The 18788-nt window shown below is 40.2% G+C and overlaps 1 protein-coding gene across 1 annotated transcript in view; it reads left to right on the top strand.

Moving 5' to 3' along the window:
- The first annotated feature begins 322 nt into the window (after positions 1-322).
- Positions 323-18788, top strand: part of CLOCK (clock circadian regulator) — a 48447-nt gene continuing 29981 nt past the window's right edge. The window contains exons 1-3 of the mRNA XM_060246380.1: positions 323-472; positions 15837-15959; positions 16317-16408. Of these exons, the coding sequence (XP_060102363.1) occupies positions 16362-16408 (47 nt within the window). The 5' untranslated portion in view covers positions 323-472; positions 15837-15959; positions 16317-16361. The remainder of the gene's footprint in view (positions 473-15836; positions 15960-16316; positions 16409-18788) is intronic.

Raw genomic sequence — 18788 nt, 5'->3', positions numbered from 1 at the left:
GGCGCGCGCGCCGCTACCCTCCTCGGAAAGCTGTTCCAACCGCGCACGCGCACAACGCTCCGCTGCTCTCTACACTCGGGCTCCTGACGAAGGAGGGGAATCACCATCGGCTCCGTCTGCGGCTGTTTTGTAGTACGAGGCCCCGCGGCGCATGCGCGGTCCCGACCAGGGAAACACAGCCGTCCGGACCCCGTCTGAGACTTCCAGCCGACACTCTCGCAGCAAACTCGTCGCTTAAACTCCCCTCCGTCCGCGCACGCGCACTGCAGCCTTTGAGACTCCTCCGGAGCGGCTTGGAGACCGCCGCTTGCCGCTACTGCTGTTTTTGCCGGTACAGCGCGGGAGGGCGGTGCATGCGCAGTGCCGAAGGGTCCCTAGGCCTGCCTTGAGGGAAAGCGGGGGAGAAGTCCTCTGTGTGGCGGCGGGCTAGAGGCTGAAGAAGAGCGCAGGAGGAGGCAGCGGCAGAGGCACAGTAAGGGCTGGGGGGGACGGCGGGGGGTGGGAAGGACGCCGCTCTGAGGGGAGCTCTGGGGGATTTTCCCGGCTGGAGCGCTGAGGTAAACTTTGACAGGCGTGCTGGCGCAGATACATGATCTCGAAGGGTCCCCCTCTCGGAGGGGAGGGGAGGGGAGGGGAGGGAAGGAAGGCCTCGCGGGACCCGCTAGCCAGGCCCTCGCGGGGGAGAAGCCCTGGCTTCTTTCTCTTCCCCTTCGCGCCCGGCCACTCCCGCCTTCGCCTCTCGGGCACCCTGCGGGGGTGGAGACGGGACAGGCAGCCCGGGCGTTTCATAACGAGGACCGGCCTTCCCGTTCGCGGTGCCCCTCTGCCGCTGCTTCCCCCCGTGAACTCGGTCAGGCGGCCGTTTCACAGGAGGGCGGTGTGTGCGGTGGTGGGGAGGGCGGCCCTTTCCCACCCTCCGGAAAAGACCGTGTGAACAGAGCTTTCCCTCCGGGTGCGTGTTTCGGCAGAGCGATGCAGCGGCGGGGAGGGGTTTCCTCGCCTTGTTTGTGCGTGTGCGAATCTAGGGCATTGGAGCAACTTGGCGGCGCGCGCATACCTGCGCTTCTTGGCCCGGCGCAAGACCCTCTGGAGGAAGAAGAAGACGACTGCAGATTTATACCCCGCCCTTCTCTGAATATCACAGCGGCTTACAATCGCCTATATCTTCTCCCCCCACAATAGACACCCTGTGAGGTGAGTGGGGCTGAGAGGGCTCTCGCAGCAGCTGCCCTTTCAGAGCTATGGCTGACCCAAGGCCATTCCAGCAGGTGCAAGTGGAGGAGTGGAGAATCAAACCTGGTTCTCCCCGATAAGAGTCCACACACTTAACCACTACACCAAACTGGCTCTGGAACCCCGGAGAGGGAGTGCTCAGGTGCCCAGCTGGCTGTCAGGGCTTGCAGGCACCAAAGGCGGTAAAGAGAACCGGGTTTGATTCCCCGCTCCTCTACTTGCTGGAATGGCCTTGGGTCAACCATAGCTCTTGGAGGAGTTGTCCTTGAAAGGGCAGTTTCTGTCGGAGTTCTCTCAGCCCCACCCACCTCCCAGGGTATCTGTTGTGGTGGGGGGAAGGTAAAGGAGATTGTGACTGCTCTGAGATTTAGAGTATAGGGTGGGAGATAAATTCAATATCTTCTTCTACTGTGCGTCTTCTGCTTTATGTAAATAATGTTCAATAAAAGCTGCAATCCCTAAGTACTGTTGCAAGCTTTGGTGTTTCGTTACTGGGAATGGATCTGTTTCTATGGCTTTGACGTAAAGTGGCATGCTCAGGATGAGCCAGAACCTATGACAGAAAAAGAGTAGTGTTTCTTAACAGTTGTAAGTATTTTTTCAGTGAGGTTTAAGTTTTATGACATGGCTTTGTCCAAGTACTGTAGGATTAGGTGCTTGGAGAGGGTGATCTTTACTTGAAGGGGGGGGAGCATTTGTGTTTCACTCTGTGTGTGTCATGGTTGACTTAAGAACATAAGAGAAGCCATGTTGGATCAGGCCAATGGCCCATCCAGTCCAACACTCTGTATCACACAGTGGCCAAATATATATATATATATACACACATACACATATATATACTTCTGGTTACCCCCATTGGGGCTTGGACATTCAGGCAGGTTCTCTTGCTTGCCTCTGTGTCCCAGCCCTGGTATTCCTTGGAGATCTCCCATCCAAGTACTTGCCAGGGTCGTTCTTGCTTAGCTTCCAAGATCTGACAAGATCAAGCTTGCCTGGGCTATCCAGGTCAGGGCTTCCCAAGGTGAAATCTTGTGTATCAACAAATAGTGCTTTAGATTCTGTACATATGTGGAAACATGTTAGCTGTAAAAAATGTTTTTGTAGGTAAATAAAATGAAGCAGCTTGAGGATGCCAAAGCTCTCTTTCTCTGGGGATCTGATACAAGGTAGCAGTTGTGTTGCCCTGTAGAAGTTTCTCTGCTTCACTTACTTACTTTACTTACAAATAAACAATTTGTAAGTAAAGTAACTCCTACAAAATACAGTCTCCTGTGCCCTGTCCTCCAAAGGGAGCCACACCACGTAAATGCTATCTTGGATCTTCTTACCACTCAGAGAAGTGTGGGTGAACAACAGTACACTTATTAAGAAGTAATAATGTTGAACGTAGCATTCACTTGATTCTGAGTGAAGAGGAGATCAAGCAAAACAGAAATACATGCTAATGCAGGGGTGGCCAAACTGTGACACAGGAACCACATATTGCGTGGCTCTCGAAGCCCCCACCACCCTGTCAACCAGCTTGGAGAAGGCGTTTGTCTCTTTAAAGCACTTTTCCAAGCCAAGGCACCCAATGGTTTGGAGAATGCATTCAAAGTTAAAGTTGCTTTCTTTTCTCTCTCTTTCTCCCCCCTCTCTCATCTCCCTCCCTCCCGTAATGCAGTTCTCAAACATCGTTGTATTCTATGTGGCTCTTATGTTAAGCACATTTAGTTACCCCAGGGCTAGCATTTGGTCTGGTTAAGCTTAGAAAAAACTTGTAGTACCTTTTTGAATGAAGGACTCAGTAACTGAGAAGAGTCACAGGAACATCACTAATCTAAAATGTAACAAACTTACTGTGCAGCATTTTAAAGTGATCCTTGTCTTAAGTGTGTATATTATTAGCCTTGGATCGTGAATGGTATATAGGAAGAAATACTTCTTTGTAGGATTGTAGGTATTTGTTTGGGGAGAATAGTTTGGAATGTAAGTACACCTTCCAGTTATCTACTTAAGGATGGTAACAATTTATAGTTTGCCAGACAGACTGCTAAAACTGCCTTTGTTTGATAAACAGCATGTCTTAGTAACACTTCTTATTGGCTTTTTTTTTTTTTTTTTAAACTTATCTGTATGACTGTCCTGTATTATAATATCGTTGACACATGTAGTAATTATGTCCCACTTTTTTCTGCTATGTAAGCTCAGCTCAGTTTACATGGAACGCTATCAACACACCAGCTTAGTTTCCTCAATATTTAGGCGCTTCTTAATCAAGTACTGTTTTGCAGTATTTATTCTGCAGTATTTTGCAGTATTTATTCATATATTTTGTTTTTTAAAGAGCTTGCAATGTTGTTTAAAAGACATTGAACAATTTGTTTTGCTGGTTATGTAGAACACAGTGTCACATGATTTTAAGTAAGGCATGCAAATCAGACTAGAAGCAAAGCTGCTCCTTTCAGCTTGAACAACCTCTCTACAGATCTGGTGTCATCATTCCCCCCATTTAGTTATGCAGTGCTATGTACAAGGCAATCCTGTGGCAGTCAGTAGTAGTAGTAGAAGAAGAAGAATTGCAGATTTATACCCCACCCGTGCAATCTCCCATATCTTCTCTCCCCACAACAGACACCCTGTGATGTGGATGGGACTTAGAAGGCTCTCACAGCAACTGCCCTGTCAAGGACAACCTTTGCCAGAGTTATGGCTAACCCAAGGCCATTCCAGCAGGTGCAAGTGGGGAATCAAACCCAATTCTCCCAGATAAGAGACCACGCACTTAACCACTACACCAAACTGGTTTTAGATTGAATAAAAAGCAAAATATACATAACTAAATGAAGTAATAAAAATTGTAGTGTAAGTTGTTGGAGCCTTCACTTGGTATGACTAGCTTAATTTACATGAAGAATGAATGGAACATAAAAGCTTGTAAGCTTGGGAGCTTAGAAAAGAAAGTGGATCTGTTGTGTCACACTGAGAGTTGTTCTTGGACAGGCTTGACTGAACTACTTTGAAGTTGGCTTAAAACGCTGCCGCCATATATATCTTTCAATCTCAGTTTTTTAAATCTGGAAATTCTGAAGATTATTCATGTTTTTATTGTTTTTTAAAAAAATTAAATGGTTTTCAAATATGTAAAGCTTTTGGCTTAATGTAAATCTGTGAAAAACATTAGCTATAGTCTTCTTTTTGTCCACTTGCCCTACCAAACTTCATCAAATTTATCTTCTTAGATAAAAGAGGAAAAAATGCACATATATATGGACTGCAGCCTTAAGTGCTTGGTCCCTTGGTTTGTTTTGACAATGTAAATGAATATTGGAATGTGATTATTGTCTCATAAGAACATAACGGCTATGATAGATGAGAATGATGGTTCATCTAGCTCAGGATTATATCATCTCTACTTTCAATAGTTGGCCACATATCAGAAGAAAATACACAATTCAGACATGATCGCAGTGTGCAGTTCTTTTTTATTAGTCCCCAGCATCTGCTACATAGATATTATATTTCTGACTTTTGAAGGTAATTGCAGCAATCCACCAGTCTTTTGAAGTATTCTTTACAGACCTTTTAACACACTGAAATTTCACAGCTTAATTCCATGCTGCATGACAACGGTACATTTATTTATTTGCTCACTTACTGCATTTATATCCTATTTTTCTTTCCAATGTGGACTCTCTGTCTCCATTTTATCCTTCCTACAAGCCTGGGTTATGCTGGGACCATATGACTGGCCCAAGGTCACCAAGCAAGCTTCTCTGAAATATACCTTGCTGTTGTGGGGGTGGAGGGTATCTTAAAACTTATTAGCAGTTAATTTTCTTGGATGATTCCAAATATTAGTATTTTCAGCTTGTGTGTTTAATTTTTTTCTAGTCATTTCTAACTAGTCATAATTTTGAAAGTTCTATCATATTCCCCCCCCCCCCGGTTGTTTTTTTAGCCTACCAGCTTGAAGCTCTTCTTCATAAAGAAGATGAACAACCCCCAAGTGATTTTAGGGAGCAAGTTTAAGCAGAATTAAGTCCAATTTTATTCAGTGTGGCTTACTTCCAGGAAAGTGTTCTGAGGTTTGTAGGTTTCTCCTATTTTCCCTATAATTTTGAGATGGGACAGGTGGAATTCACATGCAGTATCCTAGATATGATTGTGCTGTAGACACACTACCATTTTATTTCAATGCTTCTTATTGTATACATTTTGTAATGGCACTTGTGGTTTAAACAACTTGACTGACTATAAAGTAAATATATTGATAATGAGGAATCTATTATGAAACATTAATATTATTAATTTATCTTCAATTTTTGAGAGCCAGATTGGTGTAGTGGTTAAGTGTGCAGACTCTTATCTGGGAGAGCCAGGTTTGATTCCCCACGCCTCCACATACACCTGCTGATGTGACCTTGGTTCAGCCACAAGTTCTCTCAAGGCTGTTGTGTTCAAGAGCAGTTCTGGGAGAGCTCTCAGATCCATCTACCTCAGAGGATGTCTGTTGTGGGGAGGGAAAAGGAAAAGAGATTGTAAACTGCTCTGAGACTCCTTTGGCTAGCGAAGGGTGAGGTATAAATCCATAAGAACATAAGAGAAACCATGTTGGATCAGGCCAATGGCCCATCCAGTCCAACCCAATCTCCTCCTTCGCTGTTAATGTGACTAAATTCTGATCTGTATTTTCCTTTATTAGCAGCTGCTATTATTAAAGTTGAATAATAGTTTCCATTCTACTTCATATTGAAAATCTAATAAATAAAACAGACAAAAGTGATTTGCATTTAAAAAAACGAGGTTACAGTGGTAGTTCACTTGTGCTGGCACATTCCCTTGTTGTACTGTTGTGCAACACCCTAGATGTGCAAGAGTAATATACTGCTTTCCGATTATGTGCAGGGGCAGTATGCCAAGTTATGCCCCACTGTAAATGCTTTTTCATTAGTCATTATTAACTGAAGTATGTTAATTCTTTCTCACTCCCCTGCCTCTTGTGAAAACAGATTTGTTTTTAAAATTGCAAATAGACCTTGTAGTCTGTTGTACATTACTTTTGAGTGACTTTATGCAGAGTGTGAATGGAGTTGCACTTGGAGCCCTGTATTGACATGCTATAGTGTTTATGCTGCAAGCAGAATGGGGTATATGAGAGCAGCATGCATGGCTTTTTCTTCCAGCCAAGAGTTACTAACTTGATAAGGTTTGAATATGGCAGGTGTGCAGGACTTTCTCTTTTTTCTTTCCAGGTCATAGTTTGGTTTGGGAAGAATGTTTTATCTTTGCTCAGCGTCACTTTCTGTAGATGCTGTTCAGCTGTGCTTGATGCAACATTTTAGTCTTCAGGGAGGGCACACGGTCTGCAATAGAACACCCATATTTATGTATCCATAAGTGATCACTTGTATCTCTGTTGAATAGCAGTGAAAGACACGTTTTCCTGGTTCCCCCCCCACTCCCAGACTTTTTTCTGGTCCCCCCCCCCTAGATGTTTCTTAATGCTGTTTCAGATGAAGAAAACTCTATTCCAGTTGTGGAATGTTCAATGCTGAACTAGGACATAGGTATCTTTGCGTCTATATCTTGAACAAGTTGAAAGTCACAAGAAATGTTACGGGAAAGTGGATCGATCCAGGTAGGCAGCTGTGTTGGTCTGAAGCAATAGAACAAAGTTGGAGTTCAGTAGCACCTTTATTCAGAATGTAAGCTCTTGTGTGCATGCACACTTCATAAGATAATGAAATGGGGTATAGTGAGCAGAGTTACATATAGCTGGTGGGCAGTGATTAAGCATGCAAAATAGTACCAAGTTAGAATCTATGCCAAAAGTGGAACTACTGAGCAGTAGATGGTGTCTGCCATGGCTAAAGTTTTAATCTTGCCCTCTAGAGAGAGGCTTGTGAAAGAATTTGTAAAGTAGCCTAGGTTTTAAGATAACATTGATGTCACTATTATATAACATAAAATTATTATATTAAATAACATAAAGAATAATAATAAGACAAGCTTATAACAAATATCTTTGGTTGTCTTACAAGTCTTTGCGCAGTTTGAAAGAACAGACAAGTTGTTACAAATACATAATTTGCAAGATTGATTCCTTTTTTTCAATATGGAAGCCTATTGTCTATTCAGACTTTCCTGCTTCTAACTTCTTTTGCTTAGCTGCCAGGCTTGTATATGTCCCATTATCATATTGTGGTATCAAACATTTAGCAGTGTATCATAAAAGCAGTGTAGCATGCTGCATGAGGGACAGCTGCATTAGTTTGTTCCATTAAATTAAGCCCAGTGGCACCTTAAAAACTACCTCCAGTTGGAACTTGCTAAACTTGAATGAATTGGGCAATCTCTCAATTCTGACAGGCTTGTTTCAGTAACCTGAAGCCAGATTATGTTACATCTGCCTTTGAAAAAAATCTTTTTTTTGGGGGGGGGGGGGAGTGTGGTTGTGGCAGATTTTGACCCAACATTTTTTTTTAAATTTATAAGTAGCATCCATGCACAACCATTGTATATATAGAGAGAATGTATTTTTGCTTATATAAAAAAGTGTACCTGTGATTTCTGTGGATACTTGATGGTCACCTTTGGGGACACAGGAGACAAGTGGAAAAGTTATTTTCTTTTGAATGGAATTCTTGCAGATCTCTGCATCTCATTCTGTATTTCTAAATCACATTCCAAGCAGTGGTTCTTTAGGCAGCATTTTTTGTTGTTCAGTCGCACAGTTGAGTCCAACTGTTTGCGACCCCATGGACAAAGTCACGCCAGGCCCTCCTGTCTTCCACCATTCTCTGAAGTCTGCTCAAATTCGTGTTTGTTACATCAGTAACGCTGTCCAGCCATCTCATCTTTTGCCGTCCCCTTCTTCTTTTGCTTTCTGTCTTTTTTAGCATCAGGATCTTCTCCAGTGAATGCTCCCTTCCCATTTGGTGGCCAAAGTATTTGAGCTTCAGCTTCAGCATCTGACCTTCCAGGGAGTAGTCTAGGTTGATTTCCTTTAGGACTGACTGATTTGATCTTCTTGCAGTCCAAGGGACTCTCAAGATTCTTCTCCAGCACCACATCTCAAAAGCATCTATTCTGCGCTCGGCCTTCCTTATGGTCCAGCTGTCACAGTTGGTGCACTAGGCAGCATATATATAATCAAATCATTAAAAGTAGTACTGGAAACTACAGTAATTAGCATCAGTCAGGGCTTTTTTGTAGAAAAAGCCCAGCAGGAACACATTTGCATATTAGGCTACACCCCCTGATGCTAAGCCAGCCAGAACTGTATTCCTGCGTGTTCCTACTAGCTATACTAACAGAAAGTAAGTTTCTCATCTGTTTTCCAAAAGTTAACCCATAAAAGAAAAACAAAAAGGGAGTTTTCCCTCTAAACTTCCATAGTAATTCTGATGTCCTAGCGCACCACATTGATCCTTGCAGAAGATAACCAAATGTCATCAGCTGCTGCTTTTGGAGAAGGGCAGGTGTTTAATGGCTGACACCATAATAGCATAAAACCTTTACAACCCAGAAAGTACCTTAACTTTGCATGAATATACAACCTTGAAAAGTCAGTTTTACAAGAGTCGGTTATGAATTTCTCCAGTTAATTTCCTAGGCTATGCATTGTAATTACATGTAGCTACTCTGGTATAGCTGTTTCGGCAGTTCATGCAATAGGCAGATAGGCAAGTTTTTCTGAAGTATATTAAAATATTTCACAGGCTTTCCTGAAGCCATTGGCTTCCTGTTTAATCCCACAGGATGTGTTGTCACTTTCCCCTTTGTCCAGGGCAATGTTTCCCAACCTGTGGATTAGGGTCCAAAAGTCAGTTGTGAAGCCTCTGACATGGGCCATCTGTCCTGAATGGCTGCCCCTGCCCTTTAATTTGCTCTTTCTCTTTCTTCTTCCTCCTTGCTGACTTCTCATATTTTTACCTTGCTCCATTTGCCCCATCTTGCTATTATAACAAGGGGTGGAGAGATACTTGGCTCTAGAAAATGATATAAAGGGAAATAGGAGCCCCTGATCCTTCTGTGCTGCAGTCCCCAGCAGGATTAGGCAATATTAAAAGTACTCCAAAATGGCTCTGCCTCCCCACAGCCAACTTGGGGATGTAGTATCGTGTAGTTTGGTCCTTAGACAATCAGTAACATATGGGTAAAATCTGCTCTAATCACACCTCAGACACAGATGAAAGCCTAAATTTCAGCTACTGTGAAGGTGGTTTAAAGTGGTATAATGCTGAGCATTATGCAGATTTGAGCAAGCAGCTGTTGAGTAATATCGACCTACTTATTCATAGTGGTTCTTACATAGTGGTAAACCCCCCCTCCCCCCCCAAAAATTGGCCTTTCAAGTTTAGATGAAAACTAGGAGTGCTTTTCCAGCTTGTACCACCCAAAGCCCCTTGCCATGTACTTGAAAATCAGGTCATTTTTATTTGGTTTGACTGCATTAATATTTATACTGTGTAGAGAGAAGCATGTATGCCTCATGAATGTAAGCAATTGTGTTACCTCAGTAAACAAAACAAACAGACAGGCCTTGGATTCAGTGAGAGCCCCCAGGAGCACAGCTCCTGAACCTGAGAATTTCACCTCCTTGTCCATTGAATAGTAGGTGCAGCTGCATAACAATCCCTGGATGAGCTTCACCACCTATTTTTCTACAAAACGACCCCTGCAAACAAACATGATATTTGACTAGAAATGCTAGGTAGACACACTTTCCTATGTAGGCTAACTTTGCAGAAAAACCATGAAGTGTGAATCTTAGAAGAACTAATTTCAGTACTTAATTTGAGGCAAGGCATTTGTATTTTGAAAACTAAGCTGTGACCCAAGTCATTAATTAGTATTTGTGCATATGTATGTTGATTGATAAAGAATTGAGTTAAACAAGTCGTTTCTTACCATAACAAGTTTCTAAGAATCTTAGGAGGGATTAGAGGGAATAATGGAGGAGAAGAAGAGAGTAATCAAAGATTGGAATATAACCTCCATATATGGAGGCTGTGTACTTTGGTATGCCAGATGCTTGGGTGCAGCTGCACCCGTTGTATGATATTTACTGGTTTCTCCAAAACACATGGTTGGCCACTGTACAAAATAGAATGCCGGACTGGATAAGTGGCAAGGTCACAATTTCCCCAGGGAGCCAAAAGCATTGGGTTGGCCCTAAATGGGTCACTGTATTAACATGTTTTTAGGCTGTTTTTTGAAACTGCATTACCTAGTTGTTTTGGTATGTTTGTTACCTGCCTTGGGTCCAGAGATGTCCAGGAGAAAGGTGGATATATAAACCTTTAAAATAAATAATAAAACCCCACCTACATTGTATGTGAAAAACATCTTCCACCTTGAATATTTAAAGAGACATTGTTAAAAATAAACTTCACTGAAGTGCTTGCTCATTTAACTACAATTATCAACCTCTTCAGGCATAATGCAGATCATGTGTTGAAAACGGAATATTAATTAAATAAGCAACGGTATTTACTTTACTACCTGGGAAGGAGGAATGGTATGTTAATCAGTGGTTTTATGTACAGCTTTTGGCTAGTGATTTAAATTATTATGATTTCACTGTATTATCCACGCAGCATCATTACAGATAATTTTCTATCGCAGCTGTTGTCTAAGCAGCATGATGTTCAGAAAAACTCAGAGCTAGAATACATCAAAATCATATGAAGACATGTAGTGTAAGAGCTATTAAAACAGCAACATATCCAGCATTGTCTGACAATTTATAGCATAGTCTGCCTATTTAAAAACTCTGTGTGACTGTGCAGTCACTGTACTCGCAGAAAACATTTCAGCCTTCTTCAGCAGTTTATATTCATTTGAGCAATTTCACTGTACAGAGCATACTTGGCAATTATCTTCAGAAAGTTCAGACTGTCTTCTCTAAAAATGAAAGATATGTTTTCCTATATAATTTAAAATATCTTTATATATAAAAATCTTATGTATAGCTATAAACCAAGGATTGGTCATCCTTTATAGCTATATGGTTCTTACCTCAATCTTTCCCCCTCAGGATTAGTTATGCTCACAGTCTGCTGAAAATTCCTGGTTTGGTTCTGGATTTGGAAGACTGTACGCTGATAGAGCTATCTCACAAACACTAGAGCAGGCCAACTGATAGGGCTTTGCAAACTACCTCTGAAAGGCCATTCACAAGTAGATTTAAAGCTATGGAAAAGTGTTTTACTGTTGTTTTTAAACAGTGGCCATTTTGGGAACAGTTGAAATATATGCATTACTTTTCTGTCATATGTAAATCTGTTTTGCTGCTTTAACAACATAAACATCATTATATTACTTAGCATATAAAATTGTATATATTGGCATATCTATGGAATGTCAAAGTATAACTGCTTTAGTTTTCTATAAGCAAAATATATCAAAGCAAAAAGAGAGTCACAAACTGCTTCTCCCTATGTACATTTCTCTCATTGCATGCTATACGTCTTGAGTAACAAGAACCTTCACCTAAAAGCATTTCACATTTTAAAATTTAAAAATCCCTGTTTTTTTCCAGTCATCCCTCAAATACTCTAATTTTTCCACCTGAGAAGACTGCACATTGTACATTTTGACTGAGTAAAACCTTGTCTTAAACATTTCACTCAATCCCAAAGGATTTTTAAGTGCTTCCCAAAATTTCCATTGGAAAAATTGAAACAAAACTCCTTAGAAAGGCCTCCTCAAAATTTATGCTATACATTTTGACTAAAGCTGTCTTTAAAAGCAGCTCATTCATTTTGAAGAAAAATACTTCATATCATTTTTGCAGTGCTCCCCCAGTTTTTGATTAGAAGAACTACAAAAAGTCCAGCCCTGAATATCTCTAGTCACAGTTGAATACAGTTGAAAAAACCTGGGAAAAGACAAAGGCAGAGTATACCATATGAAGGTGAGGGAAAGAGAACAGCTATGAAACTGCTACTACCGTAGTGTGAAAGTTGGTGCATAGGTTGAGAATGGGTAAAGTGTTCATTTAGATGTGTGGGTATCAGGTCATGAAGAGCTTTAAATGTAAGAAACAGTTATTTGAAATTGGAAGCAAATAGGAAAGTAGTGCAGCTGTTTCAAAATTGGTGTTATGCCTCAGTAAGAAAGTGAGCTGCTGCATTTTGCCCTAATTGAAGCTTCCACATTTTCTTCAATGTCAGCTCCACATAGAGCATATACTGTAGTAAATTGTCAAGAATTTACAGAGTTTAGAAGAGGAGTCAGTTTCTGAAAGCCACTGGAAAACAGAAAGACCTACCTTGAGATGGATTGAACCAGTTAAGGAAGCCATGGCCTTCAGGTTGCTGAGCAGAGCTGTTGACGATATTATCTTTGGGGGTCATTAATTCAAGAGTCTCCATAAGTCAGAAGTAACTTGAAGCCACTTAACACACGTGCGCGTGCGCACACACACACACACACGCACATGTACTAGGTTTTCCTAGGACATGGTATATGTAGCATAGACAATTTTATGTAAGGCAAGCATTATTGGCTAATGATCAGGCATTTTATTAGATAATGATCGGCATTTTAAATATGAATAATTTTGGCAACAGTTCTTATACTATAAAGTGTTCAATAGTGTATTTGTAAGGAGTTCACCGTTTTCCCTGTTGTTAAATTAACTCACTGTCCAAATATGTTGTTGGTTGTATTGTGTCTGCATGAGACTGTTTTGGTCCAAACAACTTGCTTTCTTTTACTTGCAACAGAATTTATGTTCTGATTTCAGCTTGTGTTTTTCCTGCTTCTCAGGTGACAATAATTAAGATATGTGTGCTAGGATAACACAGTTTGTGACAGTTTGTAGCACTTTCTTTAGCATTGGATATATTTGTAATTTTGTTTTTTAAAAATATAGCAACATATAGTGCAACAATATTCCTGTCTACCCTTATTAATTTGAAGGGGCTGGGCTGGAGTAACTCTGCATAGGATTGAATTGTTAGACATTTATATTGTTTAATTCCATAAGTCCTAGGGTTGCCAGACCTCCAGTCTGGTCAGGGGATCCCTTGGTCTTTGGGGCTCCAGTCTGCCCACCCCTAGCTGGCTGTCAGAGGAGACTGCATCCTGAAACAGGGATGTTGTTGTGTGACGACTCTTTGGGTTTTGGGCAAACTCTATGGTTTTGTAGCAAAAAAACCCCTCTGTAGAATTTTTGCCCAAAACCTAGAGCATTGCATGTGATGTCAGTGATGCAGTGACGGCACTTCTGAGCGACATCATTGCATCAGGGATATCATGCGTGTAGCAGAAGACTCCTGGATTGGTCCAGGTTTCTCCTACCAGCAGCGAGGTAGGACCTGGTGACTCTAGACACAGCATAATTTTATGTGCTAAGTTATAAATATATTTTATGTTGTTGAAGTGGGAAAATAAGTTTAGGTTTGAGTGGAAAGTAGGTATTACGATATACTTCCTGAACATTTTCTTCTCTTTTTTAAAAAAAGTCTGTTTTTCCCTTATGGCTTCAACATTTCTGGAAATTTTGCATTATAGTTGAGTGTTAAATGTTCGATCAGGTTTTCAGTGCTGGTACAAAGCTATGGGTTGCCTGGAATGCTGCAATGGCATGAGTTAATGTAGTTCGTTAAAAAACAATCTTGATGTAATTCCCCTCTTTCTTAAACATTTTAGTGGATAATGTGGTTTTTGAAACTGAAGCTACTGCTTTTTCAAGGTGGACAGGATTTCTTTGTTATGTCATTTGTTGTTTTATAGTTTAAATTCTTTGAGAGCTGCTTTAAGGACATATGCTAGGAAGCATAAAGAAAAAGTAATAAAACGTTATGTGTCTGTCCATCTCTCCTTTGTACAAGTAACAGAATTGTTTATGTAGACATCTGTATCAGTCTCCAAACTCCTCTGGATATCCTTTCAATATACTAATATTTGATTACCTGCTTTTGGCTTTGCAAAGCTTCCAAGTCATTAAGTGTTGTTCTTTATTGATATGTGTATGCCCTTTCCAAGAGACCAAAGAAAACCACTATTAAAACTATGGGGAGTTTTAAAAATACTTAATATTGTGGCATTGGTGTCTCATGTTCAGGGTGGGGGAGTCAAAAGTTCTATTGGGTTAGTACAATCTCAAGGATCAGCCTAAAGTATTTGGATCCTAGTCATAACAAATGAAAGTTCTAGGCATATTCAAAGTATGCAATGTAGTGGGCATTGGAGCTGGTTCAGTATAGTGGCTAAGACAAGTGGGAACTTTCAGATCTCTACTGTCAGAAATTGTACTGTCAGATATGTACAAACATACATGAACATATGAATCAGAGCATTGGTCAATCAAGGTCATGTCTACTCAGACTGGCAGCAGCTCTCCAGGGTCTCTGTTGGAAGTCTTTCACATCATTTACTACCTGATCCTTTTAACTGGGGAGGTCAGGGATTGAACCTGGGACTTTCTGCATGCCAAGCAGATGCTCTACTATTGAGCTTTGACTTTTCAAAAATCAGTGTCTGTCTGTCTGTCTCAGTCTCAAACTCCCCCATCTGCTGTATGGAGATAGTATGATACAAATATTTTGTAACTATTACAGTAAGGTAACATGAAGTTCTTAGGACAATGAAAGTGTGTATAAATGCTAATGAAACTGAGATAGATCTTTAAAGCTGTCTGGGTCAGATGTAAAATTTCCTTCTTTTTAAAACTTGTGTAATAATTGGCAAGTTAACTTTTACTCAAAGTTTTTAAATGCAGGCTTCATTTTACGGTTTCTGCCCTACTCTAGATTTTATGAGATCTCTGTGTGCATATTAGTGGATACTTTTGTTTGAAAAAAGAAAGAACACTGTTCAAATGGGAGATAAAGGTTTAACTACCTTAACAGGGAAAGTAGGTCAATATGACAGTAGGCTATTAGGCCAAAAAAAAAAACAAAAAAACCCAGGTTCACTTGAGTCATGCTCTTGATTATATTGCCTTTCCCCTTCTGCTGGCAGGTTGTTTTCCTTTCTTTTTAATTTCTGTAGGAAAATCACTTTTAAAAACTTAGCTGAGCAGCTCTAGCGGCAGGAAGACACATTCATTTTATAAGTGCAAGTTAAATATTCTCTTTTTATGTCTCACTTTCCTGAAGGGAGTTCAAAATACCTGTTTAATATTTAGATGGAGTTTTGAGGTAGTCCTGAAAAATGTGCTCTCATTTTTCAGTCACCACTGGCAACAGTAAGGGAGCTGAAGAGAGCAGAAGTGGGACAATTCTGTGGTATCCTGCTTGCTATATGGATATGTGGTATGAAAAAAAGTGTATTTAGAGTTGTGGGAAAGAGACAAGAGACATTGACACACTAAGTTTTAGTGTATTTGGAATTAAATTACTTTGATTGTAATGAAACTCATTTTAACAAGACGTTTAGACATGAAGTTTTATTCAGGAAGACTGAAGTGATATTCAAGAACTTTTTTTTTTTTTTTGCCAAAGAAGTGCCTATGTTTTGGTAGCCTTGTTGTTAAATATATTTCTGCATTTTTGTAATGTGCAATTAAAATGAAGGGGCTCTCATTATTTTGTAAAATAATAATCACATACAGAATTCCATTAGCTACAATTCTTTTCATTTCTTTTTTTTTTCCCTTACAGTACTGACGTAGAAATTCATGCTCTTCTGCTGGGAATATTTTTAAGGCACTTTTTTTCTCATGAGACACTTCTGCAATCAGTAATTTTAGAGCATCTGTATTTATCATCAAGAAAAGTATAAAGGTAAAAAATAGGATTATGTATTATGTTTGGGTATCTACGATATAGTGCCAAAAAGGAGAAAAGTTATTGGAAACTGTGGTCTTCATGCATAGTCAAAAGTTTTAAGTATATGGAATTTTTGCCTTTTTTGTCACCATAGTATATAAAAAAACACTTTCCAAAATCCTTTTTGAATAGCATTTTTGATTGGTGGTGTGGAAGCAGGCTGTTAAAAACAAAGGCTTAAGGCTTTATTGAACATGTGGAACTAGCTGCATGGTATGCTATTTCTTTAATGGGAGTAGGAAATTTTATTCTGAGGAAATAAAATGTTATGTTAAGGACATTACATTTCCTTCTGTTTTTATTCTTTCATAGACAAGGCGTACAAATGTCTACCACAAGACTAAAGTGTGACATGTTATGTTCTTTACCATAAGCAACCATAAAATGAGCTCCATTGCAGACAGGTAAGTTACCTTCTAGTTTTGTTATTTGTATGCTTTCATGTCTATTAATTATGATTTAAAGCAAATTTGCAAAATGGGGTAATGGAAAACTTAAGTATATCATTGTAACATTAAACGCTGTCAGTTGCTTGCCCTGAAAAACAGCTGTGTGGGGTTGCACAGAATAACTAAATTATGTCTCAACATTTTCTCAAAGAAACTGTTTTAGGTACAATGGAAAATGTAATGTTTATATGTAGTTTTAAAAATTGTTACCTGGTAAAGAATTCATTATTGTATTGAGACAAATTTTACAAATCCCAATTTTTAAATTCCTAATTGAATTAAAGACCTAATCTGCAGGTAAAGGTGAAGGTTTCTTTGTCAGTTATTTTTTTTTTAAATTATATGCTGCTTTTCTTTCTGACCATACTGGTTTACAGAAAACATAACCCACAGACAATGAACAATTAAAACAAAAAACAAAGGAGCCCTCCCTTCCCAGCAAGCTATACAATTTTCGTACAATGTAACACTGTCTTTATACAATTAACTGCCCAAGGACCCTCCATACATCCTCATGGCAGACATTTTTATAATACTGGAACTACCTCTGAAAAAGAGTGGTCTTGTGTTGTGGTTGATCTGATGTCTTGAGGGGAGGGATTAACCAGGGCAGATGTCTGGGAGGATCTGAAGTGGCATACAGGCTCATGATGGGAGTGACAGGTCTCCAAGTATATAAATACAAGTGTGTTTGTCTTTTTTAAAAAACTGAGAGTCTTCTTAACAAACTCTCATAATTTTTGTTTATTAATTTTGCATTAAGGCAGGGCTTTTTTTTTCTGATAAAGAGCCCCGTGGCGCAGAGTGATAAAGCTGCAGTACTGCAGTCGGAGCCCTCTGCTCACGACCTGCGTTCGATCCCAGCAGAAGCTGGATTAGGTAGCTGGCTCTAGGTTGACTCAGCCTTCCATCCTTCCGAGGTCAGTAAAATGAGTACCCAGCTTGCTGGGGGGAAAGTGTAGATGACTGGGGAAGGCAATGGCGAACCACCCCGTAAAAAGTCTGCCGTGAAAATGTCGTGATGCGATATCACCCCAGAGTCGGAAACGACTGGTGCTTGCACAGGGGACCTTTCCTTTTCTTTTTTTTCTGGAAAAAGAAGTGCTGGAACTTTCAAAAGAAATGAAGGAGAAACATAGGGGAATTTTTGAAACTATATTATTTTCATGCCTCTACTTTAAAGCAGTTTCTAAACTTTAGACATGTCACCAACTTCCTCTGTTCTTTTTCGGGTCTTGCTTTTGGTGCCTAATGCTGAATGATGACCTTGGAGCAGTCATATTTTAACATATTTTGTTGGATCAAATACTGTTAAGGGAGGTCCAACAGTTTTTATAAACAGTAAAGATTTAATGGTTTTGACTGACAAGGAGGACCTTTCTAGAGTGACATTCAGGTTCATCTGGGAAAATCACCTTTCACACGCACTGGAGGAATAAGCTATTGTATTGAGCATGTGCCAAATCTGAGATACTTCATTGGGCATTTCTTCTCTAAATGTTAGATGTTCTCTGAAGGCTTGAATGGCTTCTCTTTCATTGAGCTTAAATCTTTTTGTCAATATGTGTATTTCTTCTTCCTCATAGAGAATGTTATCCTTTTGAATTTGCTGACCAATTCTTAGAATCCAGAATTCTTCCACACCTTGACAGTTCTGTGTCTTCTTTTGAAAGCAGTCTTTTCTGAAGATAAATTTTAAGTTGATCATAGAATGCAACTGGGAAGATTGGTGGGTCATTAGTTCTATTTTGTTCTATGCAATGGGAAACCCTTAAAGTACAGATTTTCTGTTGCCTCAAGTGCTTTCTTATGATAAGGACCTGGAACAGTGCTTCTCTTCTCAGTCTGACTGTTCTTGCAAAGCATCGCAAATTAATCCTAGATCTAAAATAAATTCACCTGATGTAATCTTTCTATGAAGACCTTTGTATGTGTATTTCTCCTTTCTTGTCTTGACCATTTGCTGATTTACCTTTTTCAAAACGAAGCACTAGGGCTTCATAATCCTGCCAAACAGTCAGAACAGTTCTGTAAGTAGATGCAACCCATCTTGTAGATAGAATCCTTCCAATTTTTAAATCCTTGTCTCCAATAGAACTGCACATGACATGAGCTACCTTGCATTTTTTGAGATGAATGATACATAACATACAACTTGCCCCAAAAACTCTTAAATCTATTGATGCCAGAAACTTCTTTTACAACATCATGTGATCCAGGCTGCGTTCACCTGGGAGTCAGTGTGCGGAGCGGTAGCCAGGGCACACTGCTGCTCCTCACCCTTGGTGAGAGAGACACGTCCTCTGCACTGTCTGGCTGCTTCCCCACTTGCCCA

This window comes from Heteronotia binoei, chromosome 9 (genome assembly GCF_032191835.1).
Source record: "Heteronotia binoei isolate CCM8104 ecotype False Entrance Well chromosome 9, APGP_CSIRO_Hbin_v1, whole genome shotgun sequence".
Classification (NCBI taxonomy): domain Eukaryota; kingdom Metazoa; phylum Chordata; class Lepidosauria; order Squamata; family Gekkonidae; genus Heteronotia; species Heteronotia binoei.
The sequence above is the reverse complement of the archived record's forward strand: the minus strand, read 5'-3'. Positions and strand labels throughout refer to the sequence as shown.